We start from the raw sequence: 25076 nt of genomic DNA, 5'->3' as shown, positions 1-25076 counted from the left end.
ATTGTTATTATTATTATTATTATTTTCATTGTGAGACGTCTTACTGAATTGCCCAGAACTTGCAATTCTGGCCTTGAACTTGCAATTCTCCTGCCAAAGCATTCAGAGTAGCCAAAATGACGAAGGTGCACCACTGTACCCAACTCTGGAATTAGAACTGGATTGTTAAAAATTGAAATAGTAAAAGAATTGAGCAACAAGGCTCAGAGTCAAAGGAAATAATGGCTCAGATGAGCGACTCAAATGAAGAAATTAAAGCTCTACCATGCAGTTGTACTCAGCTAGCTAGTGTCAGATGCTAAAATTCTTATATTGCGTGGCTCTTGAGTTCCACCCAAACTGAAAATATGTCTGCATATTTTCTGAACAAGCACCTTATTATTGAGTTTTAAAGGTGATGTCTTGTATCCAAGGCTCTCAGAATAGGAAATCTACAACTCTGTGATAACAGATTATAGGAAACAACTCATTGTGCTGTGGGAAAATAGGCCAAAAGAAGTTATAACATCATTTTCTTCCTCTAAGATAAATTATCAATAAGGCACAGCAGTGATCTTCATGGTATCGGTGAAGTAATTATTATGCTATAATAACCTGGCTCAAATAGAGCTAGTTTTTGATGCAGTTGCTTTAGAGATTACCTTTTGGTTTTCTAGACACTTCATTTGGAAGCTTTCTGTGAAACATCACACACAGTGAAAGACTGTATATGTGCTTGCAGACCCAGTGCTTCTACCTGGAATAGAAGACTGCCCTTTACAATTTATGAATGACAATTTATGACAATCATGAATGACAAACACATTTGGCTTAAAGTCATTAGTAGTTTACCCTTTTATTTGTTCTTCCTGTGGTGTCTTTACTCCTAAACTGATTAACATAGAGAACAAAAAGAGTAAACTATATACTAGGGAATTCTTTTGTTTAAATAGCTGTTATTCCTTTCTCTTTCTTCCATTTCCTCTTACTCATATTGCTGTAGGAATATTGGAATTTTTATAGCCTTCCTTTTTAAGAATTCTCTCCTGCTCAGAGAGGATTTGAAGAAATCTATTTTTGGTCTCAGTTGGAGAATCCTAATTTGCATCTCCTCATGGGTCACCCTGGCCTAAATTGATCTACACTGACCTAGCTCATTTTAAATCAATTCGGGGTTTGTTTGCGTGCACACAGAACAAAATACTACCTGTACTTCAGATGCTACAAAATCAATCCCAGGGAAATTTAAGCAATCTGGATGGATTCTTCAAATAAAAGTATACTGTGTTATTTTGTTCAAAATTGAGAGGGTTATTGAGGTGAAACTAAGGCGCTGGAAGATATTAACTAAACAGTGAGTCAAACTTACATCAGTTGTTTGTGATACAAAATACATTTTCCCACTTAATAATGAATTAATATTTTATTTATTACCTAAATGACTGATATGGTATCAATTTATATAACATTTTATTGGACTTCTTTTAAGTATATATAACATTTTTGTGAAAAAAGGAGCAATTGTTATTCTACTAAAATTGTAAAGATTGTATCAAGTTATTTCTTAAAGTCTATAGCCAGCTTTATTTTAGAAGGGCAATGTAAGAAAGCAATCTCAACTGAATAAGGGCCTGTGATGGTTTTCCTTGCTAGAACATGATGAGTTATTTAGCCAGAGTCAACAACAGTAGTAATTAGAGAGTCTCTCAGTGTTTTAACACTTGTTTGGATACAAGCTTTCCTTTAAGTAAACCACTGAATGAACATTAAGGAGATAGAAAATATATTTCTTGTTGGGATTGCAAAAAGATGACATACTTGGAAGCATACTAGGTTAAGTGATCTTTTAAAATACCAAATATGCATAAGTACTGCTCATAAATACCTGTTATAAGTAGTAATTATAAACAATAAGTGCTCTAAGGAAGGTAAAGGGCCACAACAATTCCTTGAAAGGAAAGAAAACTTCCTGCTAGAAAAAATTAGGAAATGTTTAATTGACAGTAAGGTACTTGATTCTTCATGTAAACATGGAAAAAAAGAAAAAAGTCATTTTATGTGACAGGAGGAGTATAAACAACCCCACTAAAGCAAAATATTATGGGATACTACTGAAAACAATGACTAGAAAAACTTAAGGCACTGGGCAAGGAAGAAGGGAAAGATGAGGTTAAAATACGAAGGTTCATTCTGGAACATGGTGACCCCTGCAAACCAAAATGAGACTCTGAACTTTCTTTTTTAGGCAATGAGGGGCCATCTAAGTTGCAGAGCTATTGAAATATATTACAAAATAGCATTCATTTATAAAAAGCAAAAGGCATATCTAAAAGGAATATTTTTAGGCAGTAGCCTCAGGCATATAAACTAAGTTCTGGAAATAAAAGAGGATTTTCTTTCTGCCAAGAAGTGTTGAGTTTAAAGAAAGAGAGAAAGGCACAAACAAAATACACATGGATTATATGCTGAATGCTTCTCTAGTAAAGCTGATACTGGATGCTGAGGAAACAGAGAGAAGGATAACAAAGAAGGGCAAATTCTAAATAAAGAAATCCTAAATCAGTAGTGGCTTACCACAATAAGCATGCATTTTTAGACCCATGACAACCAAGTGCAGGATTCTTTCTCAGATGGCATACGATATGGTCATGCAGGAGACTAGGTTCTTTGATTCTGTAGCTCCACTCTTTCAGAATTCCTTCAGGTCATTTCTGTGAGTGAGGATAACCAAGAGAGTTAGTTAGCCATAACTAACTAGCTCAAAAGGTTCATACTTATTGCACTGACAGGACCTAGGAAAACTGGAAATGGGGTCCAGCAGTGTGTCCAAGACACATTTTCAGGGCTCTGGTGAACATGTTGCAGTCTCTGCTCCAAAAACACCTCTCACTACCAGGTGGGTGTGGGTACATCCAAGGAATGCTGGGAAGCCCTTACAATTGCTTTTGTTTATTTGCATCTAACATTTGTTCTAATTGGTTGAAAACCTGTCGAGTAGGTTGATCCTCATGTTATATAGTTGATAAAAATATTTTTGCCTAATTTTCATGGTTTGCCTGAATTTTTGCTAAGTCTAGAAGAGTGAGGGTGAATCCAAAGGTTCTACTACAGCATGATAGAACTGTCAATAGACTCTGCTTCTGAAAGAAGAAAAAGTTGGCTCTAATCTACATCTTGTGGGGTCGGGGTCCAAATTCCTTAATAGGACACCTATAACACAAGAGTTAAAAACAAGAATCAACAAATGGGACTTACTCAAACCAAAAAGTTTTTTCTCAGCAAAAGAAAAAATAAGAGAGGTAAATAGGGAGCCTACAGTTGGGAACAAATTTTTACTCCTCACACTTCAGATAGAGCCCTAATATCCAGAGTATACAAAACTCAAAAAATTAAACAATAAGAAAACAAATAACCCAATCAACAAATGGGCCAAGGACCTGAACAGACACTTCTCAGAGGAGGACATACAGTCAATCAACAAGTACATGAAAAAATGCTCACCATCTCTAGCAGTAAGAAAAATGCAAATTTAAACCACCCTAAGATACCATCTCACTTCAGTAAGAATGGCAGCCATTATGAAGTCAAACAGTAAGTGCTGGTGAGGATGTGTGGAAAAGGGTACACTTGTACATTGCTGGTGGGACTGCAAGTTGGTGCAGCCAATTTGGAAAGCAGTATGGAGATTTCCTGGAAAGCTGAGAATGGAACCACCATTTGACCCAGCTATTCCCCTTCTCGGACTGGACTATTCCACAAAGACCTTAAAAGAGTGTACTATAGGGATACAGCTACATTGATGTTCATAGCAGCACAATTCACAATAGCTAGACCGTGGAACCAACCTAGATGCTCTTCAATAGATGAATGGATAAAAAATGTGGCATTTATATACAACAGAGTATTACTCAGCACTAAAAAAAAAATGACAAAATCATGGCATTTGCAGGGAAATGGATGGTATTAGAGCAGGTTATGCTAAGTGAAGCTAGCCAATCCCTAAAAAACAAATGCCAAATGTCTTCTTTGATATAAGGAAGGCAACTCAGAACAAAACAGGGAGGAAGAACATGAGAAGAAGATTACCATTAAACAGGGAGGAGAGGTGGGAGGGAAAGGGAGAGAGAAGGGAAACTGCATGGAAATGGAAGGAGACCCTCATTGTTATACAAAATTACATATAAGAGGAGGTGAGGGGAAAGGGAAAAAAAACAAGAGAGAGAAATTAATTACAGTAGATGAGATAGAGAGAGAAGATGGGAGGGGAAGGGAGGGGAGGGGGGACAGTAGAGGATAGGAAAGGCAGCAGAATACAACAGACACTAGTATGGCACTATGTAAGAACATGGATGTGTAACCGATGTGATTCTGCAATCTGTATACAGGGTAAAAATGGGAGTTCATAACCCACTTGAATCAAATGTATGAAATATGATATGTCAAGAGCTTTGAACAACTAATAAAAAAAGAAAAAAAAAATAAGCACAGTGGGGAAAAAGCCAAGCAAGCAGAAATGTCAAAGTCATATGCTCTTTAAAGAGTTTAAATGGCTGGGCACGGTTGTGCACTCTTGCAATCCCAGAAGCTCAGGAGGCAGAGGCAGGAGGATTGCAAGTTCAAAGCCAACCTCAACAGTTTAGCAAGGTTAAAAAAAAAAAAAGTGAAGAGGTTTGGAAATAATAAGATAATTTTAGAAGGCAGTTTCAAAGTAAAGGTGAGATAGATGAAACCTGAGAGTAGATAACAGAGATGAAGAAGAGAAGGCAAAAGAAAAAAAAATAAAGGAACTGAAAATGCAGCTTCAGGAGGGTATTCGGTTGGATGTGAAAATCAAAAGACAGAGCAAACTTTAAATGAATAAATACCAGAGGTGTTGAGCCTAGGTAATTCAGAAGTTGACCGTGATTTTTCCAAAACAGGGAACAACAAAAAGAAACAAATATTAGAAGAAGCAGTTCTGAAGGCAATGTTAGAAGAAGGTTCTGAATTCAAGAATATGCTATGTAGTCCCAGAATCTGATACAAAACTGAGCATATGACAGGTGCTTTTTACAGATTTATTAATTAATGAATAATGCCACTAAAGTAGTTCAATGTTAGATACACTAACATTTTGGTATCAATCAAGTAGTTTTAAAGGTAGATATAAACAGGAAGTAAAAACTTCCTTGAGAAAGGTAGAAATTAAATTCATATAATTGCATAATATAATTGCATGGAAGAACAAATTAGATAGAAAACAATCTCAGAAAATAAAGAAGAACTTTTCTTTAAAAAAGTTATTAAACATATTAAATGATAAAGAAATGTTAAGAACTAAGAAATAACCATCTCAGTTCACAGTTAGGCGGTTAAATTTTTTGTTTCTCTTATTCTATAGATGGCTTCTCATGATTTCATTCACTTTCATACTGTTATGTATTCATGCCCATAGAGATTCTCTGAATCATGAAAGTACAAATTGTCTGTGATCATATCTTCTTGAAATAATTGTTAAATCTGACATATTTACTTTCAGCCATTTAAAATGTATATGGAAATATTCAATGGAGAATATATCATTTATGAAATGTACCATTGGTCAACATGAAACTACCCTCTTTGAACTGTTCAATGATCTTTCCTTAGAGTTTTCTTTTTTCTGAAAATAGCATTGCAACTTCTGATATTTTAATGTTTAGAACTTCTTAACAAATAATTGTATTCTTTCTTTTTTAAGTTTTATTTCATTTTATTTCAATAGTCTCATATAAGCTATATTTACTTTGGTTTGTTATCCTTTATGGAATTAACAACATAATTAACAACATAGGTATCCTGTCTTATGCTTTTATGTTTATTATGTTATGTTTTATATGATTCCTTGCTTTTGCTGTGTATTTTTCCAACTCAAAATATTTTTTTCATTTTAATTTTAATTTACCCTAATAATTTGGAAGGTTTATATCCTCATTTGCTCTTATAAATATGTTCACATTTTCAGAAAACAACTCTTATTATTTTATCTTTAAGAAGCACTCTAGTTTCATTCAATTTTGTAGCAAATTAAAACAACTGTTTAGATGGAGTTCAGTATTCACTTCTAGACTTTTTGAAAGTATTGACTAGATGTTAGTTACTGGAACCACATATCACTGTCCTGGAAGAGCTTAGAGTACCTGACTTTCTCTCAATGTTATTACTATGACTACCTGTACTACTGCTGCTACTACTACTACTACTAGTAGTACTATTACATCTCTCCTCTTCCTCCTTCTTTACTTAAAAGTATTAATAATCTTTGAATTACCTCCATCCTTAATCTCTTATTGTGAGTACTTTACAGGAAGCATAGAAAAGGCATTTATTCTAAGTATTTGAAAAATTTTAAGATCACTTTTTACCATTTTATATTAAAAAGGAGAGATCCAATGCTGATTTTACTTTTGTTTACATAATTACTTCCATTTAATTCTTTTTTCTGTCTCACTAAGTATAGAATTGTGCTTTTGTCTTTAAAGTTTTTTGAGTATTCTTTTCTTTTTTGAACTCATATATTAAGTCATTTCAAGACACATAATGGGTCATTTTTCAATTCATAAGTTTTCTGAGGTCATATCTTTTAATATCACCTCTATTCTATATTTTAGGTTTTTGTAATTAATAATATTTAGGCTGAATAGCATCTCCTTATTCCATTATAATTAACTCTTCTCACTTTATTTTTCATTCATATCATTTTCTGAACTTTGGAAAGCTTCTCAGATTGGTAATTCACCCAACAGATTTATTTTTCATAGTTTTTTTTTCTGTTTTTATTTTAAACTTGCTTTCACTAGGTATTAACCTGTCACAATGGTGCTTTTTGTTTTCATGCCCTTTTCCTCATTTCACATTTTTTTCCCCTGAATTTTCTCTTTTCATAACTTTCTTCTCTTATTTTATAGATTGTATTTTATATCCTGTTGGGTGTACCATTTACTAGTTTTCTGTGCCTTCTTTCTAATCCTGCAGCAAATAACTTTTGAAAGTTTGTTTTCCCCTGGACATGTGAGGTGATGTATCAATCTTCTTGCCTTGAGTGATTTAGAGATCATTTGAAGGTTTTCTTCTACTTCCCAGGTATTAAAATAAGCTCTGTGAAGGACTGACTTTTGCCTACAGGTATGATTTACCAGTATGCTTGCAGCCCTCTGTAGACATTTGCTTGCTACTTGAAGCTCCTACTTAGATCTGCAGCAGGTGGCATAGTGCTAACCAAAGTGCCCAGCTTAGTTCTGGCTGTATTAGGCTTTCATCTAAGGTAGCTGTGTTGGGATGTAACTTTTTTTTTTCTATCCATTTTTCCTGGATCTCAGATCTCTGAAAAGTGCTATTGTTAGTCCTCTGTTGAGAAAACAGGGCCCTTCCAATCTTCCCAAATTTTTCCTTTTCCCCTCAATAGAATCTTACTTGTGGTAAGCACCGTTTCTAGAATGAAATATAATCTCTACTCATCAATTTTTTCTATTTCCTTCAAACATTTTTTGTATAACCTGCAAAGACCAACTAAAAATATAGGAGAGTTGACAGAATGAAGGAAAAGGAAGCCCTTTTGGTGCTGCCAGTCATTGGTTATGGTGTTGGTACCTGTGTTGCCTTGGAGAAAAAAATATAGAGGAAAGGATGCCTGGTTTTGGATTCTGAAATCTGAAAAGCATTACCCCCATTTCTGTTTAAAGAGTACTAGTGGGTTCTTAAAACCACTTTGAACTCTAGTTCCTGTGACCCTTAGATTACTTAAGATCACCACATAGAAATCATAGATTCTGAGTAATGCCCCATTTTTCCACATGCTGGTTGCAGTTCTATTGTCCAAATTCCATTCAAGCACTTTATTTTAGTAAATGGGAGTGAGAGTGTTAGTATGGGGATAAGCCCAGAATAATATATTTTATAAAAGTGGATAATTTCCAGAATTTGGTTCTAGTTACTGTTAACAATAAATAATTTTAATGTACCTCACAATTGTAGAAAATGTCAGTGTGTCAAAAATTTCATAGTTGAGAACATCTGAAATAAAATACTAGAGGATACTCACATCCAAACATTCTTGGTAGTTTAGCCTGAAGTGGAAAGTTTATATTATTAAGTCCTCTAAACTAGCAACATTGAAATCTCTCATTGGCAGAAAAAGAAGAAAAAGGCAGGGTCTCTTACATCTCCCGATTTCCTCTTCCCCAAATCTATCTGGTTGCTATGGCCATCAGTTGTTCCTCTGGTAAGACTACTCTTCCAATCTTTTATACTCACTACCACTGTCTATTTTGGTTGTCCCCAAAGTGGTCCCACATGTCCCAGTATTTCTTGTTCAATCTGTACAACTATCAGAGCAATCATTTTGAAACAGAATCATGAGCATATTATTTTACTGCTTCAAAAGCTTTCAAAGACTACAAGGATGTTATGCTGAATAAAGGTAAAGAATTCATAGGGAACAAAGCCCCTACTTTCATTCCCTGACACTTCCACTTTCACCCCTTCCCTCCTCACCATATGATCCACAGTGACATAACCCCAGGTAGGAGATTGTCTATCTGCATCCAGCACAACAGAAAAGGCCTATAGATGGCCGTGTTTGGGGTTGCCCAAGAAATGGCTTCCATTTGTGGTAGGCCTCCAATGATCCTTGACTTTTTTTTGCTCAGGACCTGTGTAGTCAAGTTCGATGTGAACGTAATGCTTTGTTTCTAATGAATAGAATATGGCAGAAATGATGAGAAACCACTTCCAAGGTTAGCATACTAAGTATCTGTGGCTTCTGTCTTGAGGACCCTCTCTAACTTTTAAACCATTGTGGTATGCTGAGCTGCCCTAAGAAAAGGCTCAGGTGGAAAGAAACTGATGCCTCTGACCAATAACCGGCAAGGACAGGAGTAGCCATGTGAATAAACTTGTGAGTGGATGCTCCACAGTAGGAGGTCCCTGAAACACTTCAACTTCTACCCTGTGAGAGACCCTAACAAGAAACCATGCCCAAATTCCTGACCCAGAAAAAACATGAGAAGATAAATGTTTGTTGCTTTAAGCTGCCAATTATGAAGCAATTTGTTATGCAGCAATATGTAACTAATATAATCACTACCCAATCACTCCATAATGAGAGCCATTTTTCAACATGCCCCAGCAACCCAGCCAGAGCTTTCAATTGTGTTTTGAGCATTTTATTCTTAAACACAAATAAGTAGTAAATGGGACATGAAGAAATTGGCTGGGGGTGCTATGTTTTGCTTGAATATGATGATCATTCCATGAATATGTATATGTAAAAACTATCAACTTATGTATTTTAAAGATGTACAATTTTATGTATGTTAATTATGCCTTAGTAAAGCTGTTAAAATATTAATGGAGCAATAAAACTCACCAAGTATTTAGACAAAATGACTCCAATATAATAGACAAGGGCCCAAATAAAGAAAATACAAAAAGCACTCAGAGAAAACTGAAACAGAGCAGAGGAACAGAAAAAAAAGTCTAAAAATATCTATAATTATTATCCTCTGAGAAATAAATGAAACCTTTTTAATCCTTGAAAAATGAAGGGTTTTAAAAATGAATAGTATAAGGATAAAAAGAAAGAGTTATTACAAATTTAAAAGCATAATAGTAGAAGTTAAAAATTCAACAGAAGGTTTAGAAGATAAAATTGAAGACAAAGAAAAAGGAAATGAGAACAAGAAAGTAAGTAAAGCAAGAGGCACATTTCCAGAGGTCTACTAAAATTAAAGGAATTTCAAAAAACAACAAAAGATTAAAGATTTATTTATCATTTTTTTAAATTTGAAGAACTATAGACAAATACACATTTAAGGGACACGAATAGTGCTCAAAATGATTTTTTTTTCTTTTAGAGAGAGTGAGAGAGGAGAGAGAGAGAGAGAGAGAGAGAGAGAGAGAGAGAGAGAGAGAGAGAATTTTAGTTCTCGGCGGACACAACATCTTTGTTTGTATGTGGTGCTGAGGATCGAACCCGGGCCGCACGCATGCCAGGCGAGCGCACTACCGCTTGAGCCACATCCCCAGCCCTCAAAATGAATTTACTCTAAGATGCTTTGTATTTATTACCTATTGCCATGTTAGAAATGACCACAAGATGTGTTACATACAAATGACATGCATTTATCATCTCACAGTTTCATGGCTTGGCTGGGTTCACTTACTAGGGGTCTCATATGTATTGGCAGTAAACATGTTGGTTAGGGTTAACATCTCCTCTAAAGGAAAATCTGTGAAAGACCCAGCTTCCAAGATCACTCATAAACGATTGGCAGGATTTATTTTCTTGTGAATTGTTTAACAGAGAACATCAGAGATTTATTGGCTTTCAACCATAAACTATCGTCATTCCCTTGCTGTGGGCCCTTCCTGTATGGCAACTTGATTTACCAAAGCATAAATGCTAAGGAAGAAAAAAAAAGTGTTTGCTAATAAGACAGAAGTCACAGTTAATGGTGGAAATGACATTTCATCATCCCCTTAATCTATGGGTTAGATACAAGTTCTTTGCCCAGTCCATACTCCGGGAGATGAAATTACATGAGAGCATGAATATTAGGAGGCGACAATTACAGGGTGCCATTGTGGAAATTTTTGCTACACCTTCTATTTTGAAAATGGCAAAACTAAGGAAAGGAGAAACTTAAAACTTCCTGTTGCAGAGACCACCAGCAATCATAATATATTTCATATGCTTTATACATTTATTCAGAATACTTCCTTGTCATTAGATTAGAGTTGTGATTCTCAAATAGGGTAATTTTGCCTACCAGAAGACCTGGACAATATTTGTAGACAATTTTGGTTGTCACAGTGAAGCATATTACTGACATGTAAGGGAAAGAGGCCAGAAATATTGCTAAATATCTTACAATGCACAGGATAGTTCCCATGACAAATCAACATCTTACCCAAATACCAAGATGGCCGACATTTAGAAACCTGGCATTAGAATTATGCACTTTTTGGTAAGTACCATGAGCAGAAGTGGCATGATATTTCCGTATCAGAACAGTTAAAAATTAGTGTATCTCCTCCACACCTTTCTTCCTTGGTCAAAGTGAACCGGAATGCCTCTTACTGGCCTGGTGGGATTACAAGATGAGAAGAAACCGGGTTCGTGGACATGTGGGTGGAAGAGAGCTCCTATTAAATTGCACCAGACTCTTGTGAGCAAGAAGTACACATTTTGTTTGCTAATTGAGATTTCTGCATCTGTCTATTGAGAAAATTAGCAATAGATATCTTAAACAATATAATTCCAGAAAGAACAAGCAGACTGCTATAAATGCCTGAGAATCTGGATGGTATTGGACTACTCAAAATTAGCACCAGAAGCAAGAATACATTGGAGCAATTGCCTCAGTACACTGAGGGAAACAATATCCTCAATAGAATTATAAGCATTCCTTGTTATTCAGTATATTTGGTTCATAATGTTTGGAATATAGGTAACCACTTTTCATTTCAAAGTTATCTAAATCTGATCTGTTTTTCAATTTGGACAAAGTTCATTTAACAAATGTTTCCTGAATACATTCATATCCTAATCTATCAAATGTTTGAGTGGAATAAAGACATCCTCAAATATATGAGGCTTCTTATAATTTAGTTTTTATTCACTTTGTCTGAGGAAGTATCTTAAGAATGTGCTGAGCGCCATAGCCAAGTAGGAATGACGCATGGCAATTTCCTTGTCAGCCTACCCAATGTTGCTTAGAGGGAGGACTCTCCATTGTGGAAATGGGCTTGCCTTGGACCCAGGTCATTTGCAGTGACATTGCATGTAAGGTGACCTTGCTCAGGGATTAGGGCGGATCCGGGTTTAGGGCGGTTCCAGGTTTAAGGTGGATCCTGCTGGGAATAGGGCTATCCTGCTGCCTCAGGCACCCACTCCTTGAGTTCCTGTTGAGTTCTCCCAGGATTCAGAGAGTATTTTGGGATGCAGAGCCCAGTGGAGGTGTGGATTTTCCCCAGAACATGGTGCCAGTGAGAGTTTGGGAATAAAGAGTTGCTGTTTGAATCTACAAGGCTGTGAGTGGTTCATGATTTTGTGCCCAGCCAGACTGCGGCAAGAATGTGTTCCCCAGAATGAGAAAATAAATCAAGAAACAGGAGCTTATTGGGTATAGAAAGCAGTGGTCCTGGGAGCGGAGGTGGAGCGTATTCTCAGGATGACAGAAACACAGCAAGCCCAGAAAGCCACCAGTTCCAATAGGTGTAAGTAGACTCTAAAATCCAATGTATTCTAAATGAAAATAATCCCCTGTTTTCCACTCAATTTTGTCCTGTGAAGGACACTTGATACTACTACTCACTTAAGTCATTTCTCAGTAATTCTATACTTACTCCTGTGCATCCCACCAGGCTAGTTTGAGGTGGTCCTGGAGCCACACCTCTGCGGGAGACATATTAACTCTTTTCCTCTGTGTCAAATCTGCTTAACATCCCTTTACCATGACTTCTGACATGTTTTGGACACCAATCACATCACAATCACATCACAATCCTATTGCCATAATCACACAGATTAGTATCTACAAAGGAATTAATGAAAAGACCCCAGACTCTAATGGATAAATTAGGAGATTGTAGATAAATTGCAGAAGAAGGTAAATCTGTAATGTTAGGTAGCAGCAGACGATGCATGGCCCAGGACTATAACATTTTATGTATGGGAATACAGAAAGGCTTGTTTCAATGGGACTGGTTCACTGGGATATTTTGACTCAGAACACAAATTAAAATTTGAAAATCCACGACTATATGTAGCTCAATTGCTTCTGTAGGCTGTAATCAATATGAAAGTGATACCTGAAACTTTCTAACAGAAACTATATATGGAAACCACTGGATCAATAGTCTGGCTGGCAAAGAAATTTGAGACTGAAACTGTGGAAGCCAATGTCTGAGACAGAGCCCCTGGGACATCAACATTGGGAATGTCAGAAGCCCAAGGACCCCAGAGTCTTCCTTTGACTGACAGTTTCTCATGCTAGGCAGAAATGAGATCACTGCTCAACTATAGAAGTTGGAGGGGAGGGGTGAGAGAAAGACAATGTAGTGACTCTCACTGAGTGAACTGTATCTGTGAAATTTTTAAAAATAGGAAATACATTTATAAAAAAAGATCAATTAACTAGTTACAAGATATTGTTAATGTGGGAACAAGTAATCGTAAAAATAATAGTTTAAAATGAGCTCGTTCTTTATTAACCAGTTTTTAAAAAGTTGCCAAAGAGATTGGTATTAGCTTTGTTAATTCCATATAACTGTCTTGTAAACATTTGTGCTTTGAATCTTGTCCTTCAGCCAGGCCACACAGCACATGCCTGTAATCCCAGTGGAGGCTAAGGCAGGAGGTTTGCAAATTCAAAGCCAGCCTCAGCAATTTAGCAAGGCCCTAAGCAACTTAGTGAAACCTGTCTCAAAATAAAATATAGAAAAATGTCTGGGGATGTGGCTCAGTGGCCAATATCCCCTAGGTTCAATCCCTGGTACCAAAAAAAAAAAAAAAAAAAAAAAGTCTTGTCTTTTATGGCCAGCTATGATTTGAACAAGATAATTAGGTTTCAAAAAATACAAATAGTGATGAAAGTACACTCAGGTATGATTTGCTATTTGTATCAATCAGGTCTCCCAAATGCAAAACAAAATTGTTTTATTAAGATAAAAATCTTCCCTTAATATACCCATAAAAATCATCTACTTTTCAATCTCCTCTCTTGCTAAATTCTTCAGGCTCACCTTGAATTTGAGATTCTCCTACCTCAGTCTCCTGAGTTACTTGGGATTACAGACATGAACCACCACCCTTGGCTTAAACTCTTCTTTTAAAGATTTTTTAAATATTAAATCTGAGTAGGTGGGGTTCTGAGTGTTAAAGTTATCATCAAGTGTGTCGCTAAGGATTTGAAAACAATTATTTTCACAATGAGTCATGGTTCCTAAGAATAATAAAACAAAATTGGGGGAAATGCTATTGACGAATTAACAGGCAATGCTACTTAAGATCTGATTTTTGTTAAGGACAAATTGAGTTTTCCTGAACAGTGTTTGGGGGCGGGGGGGGGGGGCGGTGGCGGTGACAGGTGACATGCTCAGAAGTTTTCAAAGCCTGGCATAGTGCTGATCAACTTGAGTTCATCTTGGTTTATGCAAAGTCCGCTTAAGGAAAGGAAATATATGATAGCCAAAGGACTGTTTTTATTTTTTCTTAGTAACCTAAATCATTAGGAAAATATGAGCAAATACTGTAGGAGATGAAAAAACTGATGTAATGAAAATACTATATCACGATAAAAGGTGATGTAATATTAAGTGAACAATGTTAAGAGAAGAGAAAAATCTACTTTATTGGAGAAAAAAAGGCCTCACTGTTTGTTAGTGATCTCTGCACTGGGACCATGGAAGTGGTGGGATTGCCCAAGTAGCCCTTTACTAGGATCCAAAGGACCAGAGAAAAGGGATGTATTAAGACTTAGTGGGCTTTGCCCATCACTGTCTCTCTGGGGAGGCACAGCCCAAACCTGGCCAAGCTGGACAAAGGCAATCAGAGGACAGTGGCATAGTACTAAACAGATCTGGAGAAACAGAAGAGGCCCCTGGTGCTGCAGAAAAAGAAGAGCCTAGAAAAGGAGAAGAGGATGAACCATGTTTATGTAAAATGGACTCAAAAATCCCTCGTGGAGAAACCTAGATCCCTAGATGAGTGTGGTGCTCAGTTCTGTTGTCACTGCCCTGGCGGAACAGGGATACCACCTTATCTAGGGAAATCTCCAGTGCTCCCAGCCTCCCAGCAAAAAGCTCATCACATTCTTGGGGATGGTTTGGGTGATAGCACCTGAGATATTCCTTAGGAAACTAATATTGATCCTCTTCAGAGGCAAGCAGCAAGCCCAGTATAGGGTCAGCCTATTTGGCTTTTGTCAAAAAGCCATGTATTTTGCCCTTAAAGATCCTGTGATCCATATTTATCTAATTACCATATGAATGTATCTTTGTAACTCTTTGTTTTTGGTAACTGGGCAGTTAGACTACAAGGCAGACTGATGCTCCAGAATGTGGTTCCTTTATGCAAAAATGTTCTTTTTACTTATATTTTTTATTGTTAAATGTGTAATATATACAAGAAATATGTAATGTGCCTTTTCAAGTTTAATAACAAGAGTACTAATGATAAAATAAAACTAGCACCAAAATTCCCATCACCCAGCCATGAAGTGAATATGACTAAAACTAGACACTTTCTCATTATTCTCCCCTAATCACTTGTTTTTTCCTTTATTGCAGAAAGAACTACTATTCTAAATCTTGTAAATCATTCCTTCGTTTTTCTTATTTTTTTAAACAAATGTCTGCATCCTTAATCTTGCATTGTGTGGTTTTATGTAGTTTAGGATATTTATAAATAAAATTATACTGCAAGTTTTCTTACATAAATTGTGTATGGACTTTAATTATGCTGCATGGCTGCATCTAGCTGAAGTTCATTCATTTATTATGTTTAATGTATTTACAATTTAAAATAATTTCCATTTAATGAATCAACAACAATTTATCCTTTGACTATTGGTAAATGTCTGGGTTGTTTCCAGTTTTCTGCTATTACAACAATGCTATTTTGAATATTTTCATGCATGTATCTTTTCTACTTTTTATATTCTATGTCTGCTTGTTTGAGCCTAGACATTTCTATTTTCCCCTCTTTCAGTCACTTATCTTTTTTCTATTCCCAACCTGCTATTATATCTGTTATTAAATTTTAAATTTAATTTTTCACTTCTGCTTTTTTTTCTAATTACAGAATTCATCTATGAATTTGTAAAATAGCTTCCAGTTTTCTGTTGAATTTGTCCATTTATAGCTTATTTAAATATATGTATCATAGTTATTTTAAATCCCCACTTTTAATGACATATGAGTCTTCCATATAATATTTGGGGTGTCTAATCATGATTTATTGAATTTTGAAACTTGTTTATGGAAATTGTAAATCTAATTGACGCTCTATGCCTTCAGAAAGGATGTGGCCATTTCTTGCTTTGTAATTTGATTTCAGAGCATTCTAGTCCGACCAGTGGATGAACTGACTCAACAATTTTATGGCTTTTAACTTCAATCTATGTCGAGCAAATGTAACTTCAGGGTGTAGATTTTCAAGACTCCCAAATGGAGCCTGAAGTGTTTATCAAAGACTCGCCAATTTTATACTCCAAATTTTGTGTTCCCATCAATTTTATGAAAAATCTGACTCTACTTGTCAGTGACCCCTTTGCTTGGCTTCTCAGACTTCATGGGTTAATAATCTACCAAATCCCTCAAGGGGAAACCTAGTAAAGAGTATGGCACTCCTCTTGAGCTTGATCACTTCAGTCTGGGCTACCTTAGCAGCTCCAAACTCTTTAAGTTTTGCCTCTCCCACACTGTGATATTGCCAAATGCTCTGCTGGCTTCTGTGCTTCTAATAAAAATTCCTCTGCCTGGATTTTCCATTTGTACTCCATACAATAAGTGGGGAAATGCCTTAGGGAGAAGCATATCTTGCAGGTATTATTTGCTTTCTGTGGTTCATTTCTGTCTCTGAGATTTTGGCCATTAAGTCCTAGCTGCTTCAGTGTATCATCTACAGTTTTAAACAATTTTTAATGGAATAATTTTTAGCTCTGATATTGATTGTTGTCTGTGGGATCATGGGTCTGCTGCAAGTGGCTTTCTATATTGACAAAAGAAAATCCCAGTGTTTTTTGAGAAGTTCCGTTTGTGTAATACCTGGGTTTGTATTAATTCAAATGCAAGTCTTTCAACTTGTGGAGTTCTGTGGTTTGTTTAAGTGATACAGTGTTTACTTTGGGTGCTCCTTCCATACCTGTGTGCCCTCAGGAGGGTTTTGGAGACTTGAAAACCCGAAACTCCACATAGGAACTATGTCATCTTCCCCACTTTTTTGGTAAACATCTGTACATTTCTCATCCTTGATATGTTAAAGAAACTGAACATGTCCAAATGTGTCTTTTTATCAATCTCATCATAATCCTATTGCTACAACTTGGACAATCATGTATAATCCATTCAGGAAGTTCTCTCTTGCTAAGTTGTGCCAGCTACCCACCTTTATACTGCAAAGAAACTTATTTTACTGTTTTCCAACAGTTTCCCAATGTACTGTAGGTGTCTGTTTTTATACCGCCCTCCTTGTGACCTTCAAATTTCTGGAGAGCCGTAGCTAAAGTTCTCTTTTTTCTTATACCAACATCCCTCTTGCAATAAATGTTGTATTAAATAAATGAATGAGTGAATAAATGAGTCACTCCCTCTTCCCTTAGAAGTATTCTGGGTTCCTGCCACACCAGTCATTGACTTTTTCCTCAAATGAGTCTTTGTCATCTGTAGTGGGCTGGAATTGTGTTCTCCAAAGGATAAGGCCTAATCTTAATGCCCTGTGCTTATGAATGTGATCTTATTTGTAAGAAAGATCAATAAAAATGTAAGGGTCTCAAGACAAGATCATCCTAGATTATATAGGTCCAAGAAAATTGCACTGGATAAACTAAACAGGCAGACAGGTTTTTGCATATGGCTGTTGCAGTAGGGGAAAGAGATTGAACGCAACTCCTATAAAGCAAAGGCAAGAGAATTGTGAGTGCTGTGGGGAGCTGGTAGGGCACATGTAGGAGAACCTAAAAGAATAGGCTAGTCATTGTGATTAGGTCTTTGAGATGTGTTTGTTGATTGTCAAATAACCTGGGAAATGGGAACTAACTTCTTTGATAATTACATTTCAAAGAATGGCTCCAGGTCCTTGAGAAAAACATTTCTGGGAGGAGATTTACATTTTCAAGGGTTGAGGGAGAATTTAAAATTGGACAATTTCTAAGTAAATGCTTTAAGAAATGGGAAATTAGGGGCCTATAGCCCAGAGGACTCAGTCTAGTACAGCAGAAGTGAATGGCAAGGCCATCTTGATCATGTGGGCCTTAAATCAATGGCGGCATCCCTATGTTCATATAAGAGGTATCTTTATAAGAAACCGAAAAGGAGAGGACAGAGTCGAAGAAAGGAAAAGAATCAAATGCAGGGACAGAGATGAGGACATGTAGCCACAAGCCAAGAATTGCTAACATCTGTCAGAAGCTAAGGGAGAGGCAAGGATTGGATTCTCCTCCAGAGCCTCTGGAGCCTCTAACTCTGACAACACCTTGATTTAGGAGTTTTGACCTCCAGAAAGAAAATGTAAGAAAATGAATTTCTGTTGTTTTAAGCCTCCCAGTTTGTAGTTGTTAAAGCAGCTTTGGGAAAATAAATACCATCTTTTTGGAAGTCTCTTTCTTTGACTTGCCATTTAACTTATCAAAATTCTATATCTTATTTACAGCTCATCAGAATTGTGGTCCTTAGTCCCCTTTCCCATAATTGATAGTGTCAACTGAAGTTATGGCTTCTTTCTCTGAGTGCTGTTGATAATGATGATGATAAAGTATGAGAGCTAAAACTTGTTTAGTGTTTGATTTATATCTTATCTCTTTGTAAAATCATAATAAGGTAGGGACTGTTATTATTCCACATTAAGGATGATGTATCGCTAATTGGAAGAATCAAAATTCATATCAAGATATGTCCAAGTGCAGAGCCGATGTGCTTAACCCCTTTGTATTTGTTTGTTCGTACAACTCAATGTTTACCTGTCTATGTCTCATATTTTCTTGCATTATAATTATCCATGCATTTCTTTTTCTTTTCTGGTACAAACAATTCAACAGAGGTAATAGAAATCACAGATGCATACTCATATTTATTTAATTTTACTTTTAAAGGTCTTTTTAACATTATGTTACTGCATTTTTTTAAAAAAAATTGAGTACATTATTCAAAAAGGAATTTTCGGCAACTTGCTTGAATACTTTTAACCTTTAAATGATTTTAAGATTATGTCTTATTTATCTTTTTACAACATTTGGCATAATTGTTTAAATATTAGAAATGCCCATATTTCATTAAAATGAATATAGTTAACCCCAACATTAGCTCCTCCATGTCCTCCAAATCCCCAGCTTTCTAGATACACATTTTTCTTTAGTTTTAATACAATGGTAAAAAACCTTGTTTGGCATATAGTGAGAAGCTCAATCTTCTTCTCACAACATTTCTGAATATTTTTTAGGCTGGGAGAGGGCTCCATTTTCTATGATAACCTGTCACTTCAGTTGTTTTCCTTTGAACTCAGCAGCCAAATCCACTCTGAGCTCATCTCTTAGTCCTCTTGCTATACCCAGTACTACTCAACTGACACAACAGTGTTGTGGGGATGAACTGTTAGTAATGGCTTGAAAAATTGAGGGTTGAAGCTTATCATAGGTTTTACATTTCCTCTACCATTAAGCAAACAGGCCAAAATTCAGTGAGTGAGTGGTGGCACTGTGTTGCACACTGAAGAAACAGTGGTCTGCAAACTGGTAAAAGTTTCTGCGGTCATGTGGCCCATACTCTAGTCAGGAGAACACAAAATTCACCCGGGCACAAGGCAAACATAGAATTATAGCTCAGGTAAACATAATGAAAGAAAGGTCCATGATGGATGGAGAGCTACAGCGGTGGCCTTGAACTGAGAGCTGAGGAATGAATCTTCATTAACAAGACCTGGATCATGGATGGAGAGCAGGGGAGATGAATTGGAGAGTGTCCACAGCATGTGCAAACAAGTGATACTAAGGAGGAGCAAGGTAGATGGCAGCAACTGCAAGAAAGCCTGTGTGCTAGGGGTTCATAGACCCAGAGGGGGCAAGAGAGAGAGAGAAATAAGTCTGGAGAAACTACACTGAACTACTTTAACAAATGCACAGTAGCATGCCTTAGGTGTTCTTAACACATGTGATTTTAATCCTGAACTTAGTGGGGAGATACCCAACAGTCTGATGTAGCAGTTTGACAAGATACATTTTGTATTTTAGAAGAAAAAATTTAGATAGAGACAAGAATAATGTAGGTAAGGAATGGTGGATGCAGGGGTTTTAGAAAAGAAGGTCTTAGTCTAGGTGGGAGATGATATTCTAGACTAAGAATTTAAGAATTCAAACTGGATATGGAAATTTCTCACGAATTCTCCCTAATTCTTTCTACTATTTTCTCTACTTCCACTTTCTCTCCTTCAAGGGCATCCTCTACCATCATCTTCTTGTTTATCTTTTTCTGGACTCACACCTTCCCTGCACAATAATTTTAATAATGCACTAGTATGTGGGTAATTCAACACTAAATCTCCCATAGTTTGGAGCCCAGCTTGTGCTTCCAACCATTTTGTCATGCTATTGCCAAATGACCACATTTCCACCCTTAGTAATACAAGCACGTGAAAGAATTATTGAAATCACATCATTGTTTCAGCATATTTAAGCTCAAATTATTAGTCACAGGCTTTCATCAGAACTTCCAGGGCTGTGGGGCTATGTGTAGGGATGGACACTTTCTTTCTTTGATTTTTTTTTAAGAGAAAGGATTTTTTTAATGTTTTATTTTTTAGTTTTCGGTGGACACAACATCTTTGTTGGTATGTGGTGCTGAGGATCGAACCCGGGCCGCACGCATGCCAGGAGAGCGCGCTACCGCTTGAGCCACATCCCCAGCCCCGGGATGGACACTTTCATTCCCATTTAACACAGTCTACTGCTTATTTCCTCAAACCCTTCATATCCACCGTCTCATTTGCTGCAGCTATACTGTTTATACCTGCTAGGCAAGGATTGCCTTTTTATTATTGTGTAGTTTTCATTCTGTATTTCATGCAGGTCCTTCAAGTGGGCCCATTTTGCTAACCTCAAATGGCTCACAAAAACTAAAAGCTAAACCCAGTAGTCTATACAGAGTAAGCAATTTATGTTAACAACATAGAATCCAAGTGCTTAGTCATTATGATTTAGAACTCTGTTCATTTCTGGGCAGGAAGAATACCTATCCCTAACATTGGCTCTGTTCTTGTGCTCTTTTAAAGGGAACGTCCTTCAGAACTTCCCATGTTTCCATATCCAGATTTCTTCACCAAGGCGGATAAGAACTTGACAAAAATCGTTGACTATCACGTAAGATTGACTTTCTTAAACTAGGAGCAAAAGCTGTGTTCAAAAGCACTTTGAATTGTAAAATGTAGCCCTGATAAGGAAATATTAGTACATAGCATTTAAAATAGAGTCATGATTGGTCATTGAATGGAATGGTGGATGCAAGGATTTTATCTCACTATGCTATCCACATAGTGAGATGCATGAGGTTTGCTATACTCAGTGCCTTCACTGGGTACAGGAAACTTGGGAAATACTAGCCTAATCCTGTTTCCTGAATTAGTACTGATTTCTTGTGACAAGAATCTAATATTGAACACTGAATACTGATTTCTTCTGCAGTGTAATTCTAATAACAGAACAAAAAAAATTTTGACTCAATTTTCAGTGACCATTCTTTACCCTTGACGAATTAGAAAGACTTTTAATCGCTTTGTTTTTAATATGCGTTAAAGAAGCAGTGACAATATAAGGCTATTCACGTAAGACACTTTAATTTATTGTGCTATATTTAATTGATAATTGCTTACCTAGTTCCTCTCATTTTATGTCTACATTATTTTTAGCAGTAGAGCTGGAGTAAGAGACATTATTTTTTGTGTTTTCTTTGAACGCAAAAAGAATTCAATAACATAAAAAATGTGATTATTTTATCACCAGTAGTTCAATATTCATCAGATTCTGATTAAATATCACCAGATTAATTTTTCACATTCTATTTATTTATCTCTTAATAAAAAATAGGGGATTATATCATTTATTGGTTGCATTGAATAGTTACATACCACATAGCTAATATTTAAGCCACTGTAGCAATAAATTTAAATATTGAAGTTTGGAGACTGCTTGATATCTTAGAGTCACAAAAAGAGCTACTGTTTGGTTCTACTGTTGAATAATAAAGTATTTGCTAACCAACATATAATATATTTGGTTCATTCTCAAAAAATTTGAATGATCCTTAGGGTTACTTAATAAGACAGATGGGGCTGGGGTTGTGGCTCAGTGATAGAGCATTTCCCTAGCATGTGTGAGGCACTGAATTAAATTCTTAGCACTACGTATAAATAAAGGTCCATCAACATCTTAAAAGATTTTTTTAAAAAGAGGATAATGACAGAAAAGAGGATGGGAAATAGCTTCTAACAACTGTCATCTTTGTTCTTTTGTTGTATATGCATTATTCAGGTAATTGCTGCCATTGGCCAGCTTATAGTGTAGCTAAAGAAAGGTAAAGGAATCCTGTCTGAAACTGTGCTAGAGTTTCTGAGATCCACGTTGTTTGATATGTAGCCTAATAAAATAGTTAATAGTTTTTAGTTTTGATTTGGGAAAGCTTATGGAAGTGCCTCTAAATATTATATTATTAAAGTATTCATGCACATATCATTTCCTTTCAGATGTATTTCACACTTTTAAAAATGCTCTTACATTATTAGTTTGATCCTCACAACAACTTTGTAAAACATCTGTCAATAAGAATAATTAGTGGTTCATAGTTCAGTTACTTGCCCAAAGTTTTAACGTTTGTAAATGATGAAGTCTGTGCACAAAATCAGATCTCTGGACTCCAAATCCACTTTCCTTTTCCTTTCTTCATGGCACCTCAAGTTCTTTGTGTATAGTCTCTACCAGGATTGGAGGCCAGAGGATGGGATCTGTAATATTGACAAGAAACAAAAACACATTCCTGAACCTACAGATATAATTGTACCTACAAGCCAACTGACTTTTGTGAGTGACTGTAATAATTCAAGGAATAAGAAATATCTAATAGATCAGTGGATATTAAGGTTCCTTGTATAGAGCAGGTGTTCCATAGCATGATGATCAAATCACTGAGTTCATGGGATGAATAAAGGTGTAAATGGTGCTTCTATTTCCCATCAACTTCAAGTATATGTGCATCCTCCTAGTTACCATAATGGATGATAAAAATGACATGCTCAAATCAAAACAATACAATGATTTTTTTATAATATATTTTTTTTAGTTTTAGGTGGACACAATATCTTTATTTTTACATTTATGTGGTGCTGAGGATCAAGTGCATACTAGACGAGCACTCTACCACTGAGCCACAACCCCAGCCCAATACAATGATTTATCTACAATGATTTATCTACTAGTCATGGTCAGCTGAGACAAAATTAATTTTATTTTTTCTGGGCTTTATAAGATGAAGGATTTTGATGTATTGTGAATTCCAGCCATGACAAGTTTTAAGAAAGGAATTAAGGAGGAAGAGTAGCCTCTTGGACAATAGTAATACAGTAACCTTTCTTGGCAGGCAGCTTTCATATGTATTTATTCATTTATACATGCTGTTTTGGAAACCTAAAATTTTGATTTTACTGACAGTTCTTAAAAATTAATCCTCTTGATTTTTCACAGTGTAAATAGCAAAGTATGAGATAGGTACATGGCATACCATATATAAGGTACATTAGTTATCTTTATCCATAGAAAATATTATATTAAAATATATTAAACCAACTATTACTTATATGCTATAACATAAATTGATAGTCTTATTAAACAGAATATTATTTAGTTTACTATATGTGAAGGAATTATGTGTCACTCTTAAATATCATAGAACTTGTAGACTAAAACAAAACATGAATTTAAGGCTGTGCCTGAATGTTCTGGATGTTTTTCCTCAATTTTCTATATATTTCCTGCAAAAAAAAAATGGTTTCTGAGAAACCAAATATGTGAGCAATAACTGTGTAGATGCAATCTCGAAGAAAGTGCTGATAATTTGTATTTCTTATGTCATTAAAACCTAACTGGGATATATAATATAATATGTATATGTAATGATATTTTATGCTTTGATTTTTTTAATGATTCAGTGAATGCTTTATAATTAAGTATAATAGTTTGATGTAATCACACATGTATACAATTTAATTTGCTCCATTTCAGTCCTGGTGCCTCCTTTCCCTCCCCCTAGTCCTCTTCCTCTACTTGTCTTCCTTCTATTTATTTAGCTAATCATTTTTAATGCTTTAGTGCTTTATAGATATATAGAAAGGTGTATTCAGTGTGGTATGTTTATACAGCATATAGTGTTATTTTGTCAAATTCATTCCACACTTCTCCCCTTTCCCATTCCATCTCTCTTAATGTCATTCTGCTATGAATATTTTGACATTTTACAGAATTGTAGGCCTTCAGCAGGGCTGAATGATATCTATGGACTCTAAAGTTTGGTTCTGCTTATTATTATCTGTACATCTCAGTTGTCAAATAGTAGTCAGGATTCACAGCACTGATACACATAATAACCTATAAATTAACTGAGAGGCTCCTTAGCTCATTTGTGCTTGTGCGTGTGCATGAACTGAGGGTGTAGGTAGTGTCCTTAGGAATTTCTAAATTTTATGCTGAGTTATTCTTCCGTAAACCTTTTTTTTTGTCTGAAAGGGAGTTTGCCATCATTTTATATATTCCCTGATAAAATGTATAAGGATAGGGAAAAATTTTCTCTTGATGATGTTTGATTTATCATCATAACTTCCAACACTGATTACTCAGATATGCTGATGTCAGATATGCTATTATTGGCATGAATTAACTGATTAGTTAAGATGAATCCCCTAGAATTGGTCTGCTGCCAACCATTAACTTCATTTCAATCTCATATGGAATAGTACCACAATTTTTGCCTTCCATTTATATTTTTTCCTATATTTTTGTTTGTTTTGCATTAGCTTAGTTTTATTTTTCATTTTATGACCCATGCTGTCATATAAATATCAATATTGATGAAGAAAGTAAAATCCTTTGGGATATAGAAAACCAAAACCTTTTATCTCTTCTTTCGAATGTTAAAAATGTTAAAAATACTAAGAGAGAATTCTGTTTTTGTGGGGATCGTATGTGTTTTAATAGGTGGTTTGTATATTTTCCTAGTACGGTAGAAGAGTATAAGATTCCTAAGGATTGTCTGCCGGGGTGCCGGGGTGGGGGTGGAAGACTAAGAAATATGTATATAAGTATCTTCATTTGAAGAAGCTAAAT

The 25076-nt window shown here is 35.8% G+C and overlaps 1 protein-coding gene across 1 annotated transcript in view; it reads left to right on the top strand.

The window, feature by feature from the left end:
• The window catches only part of Tmem232 (transmembrane protein 232), a 192945-nt gene that overhangs the window by 167543 nt on the left and 326 nt on the right, over positions 1 to 25076 (top strand). Inside the window, exon 12 of the mRNA XM_077795632.1 lies at positions 20981 to 21068. Within this exon, the coding sequence (XP_077651758.1) occupies positions 20981 to 21068 (88 nt within the window). The remainder of the gene's footprint in view (positions 1 to 20980; positions 21069 to 25076) is intronic.

This window comes from Urocitellus parryii, chromosome 1, assembly GCF_045843805.1.
Source record: "Urocitellus parryii isolate mUroPar1 chromosome 1, mUroPar1.hap1, whole genome shotgun sequence".
Classification (NCBI taxonomy): domain Eukaryota; kingdom Metazoa; phylum Chordata; class Mammalia; order Rodentia; family Sciuridae; genus Urocitellus; species Urocitellus parryii.
This window is presented reverse-complemented; position numbering and strand designations above follow the sequence as displayed.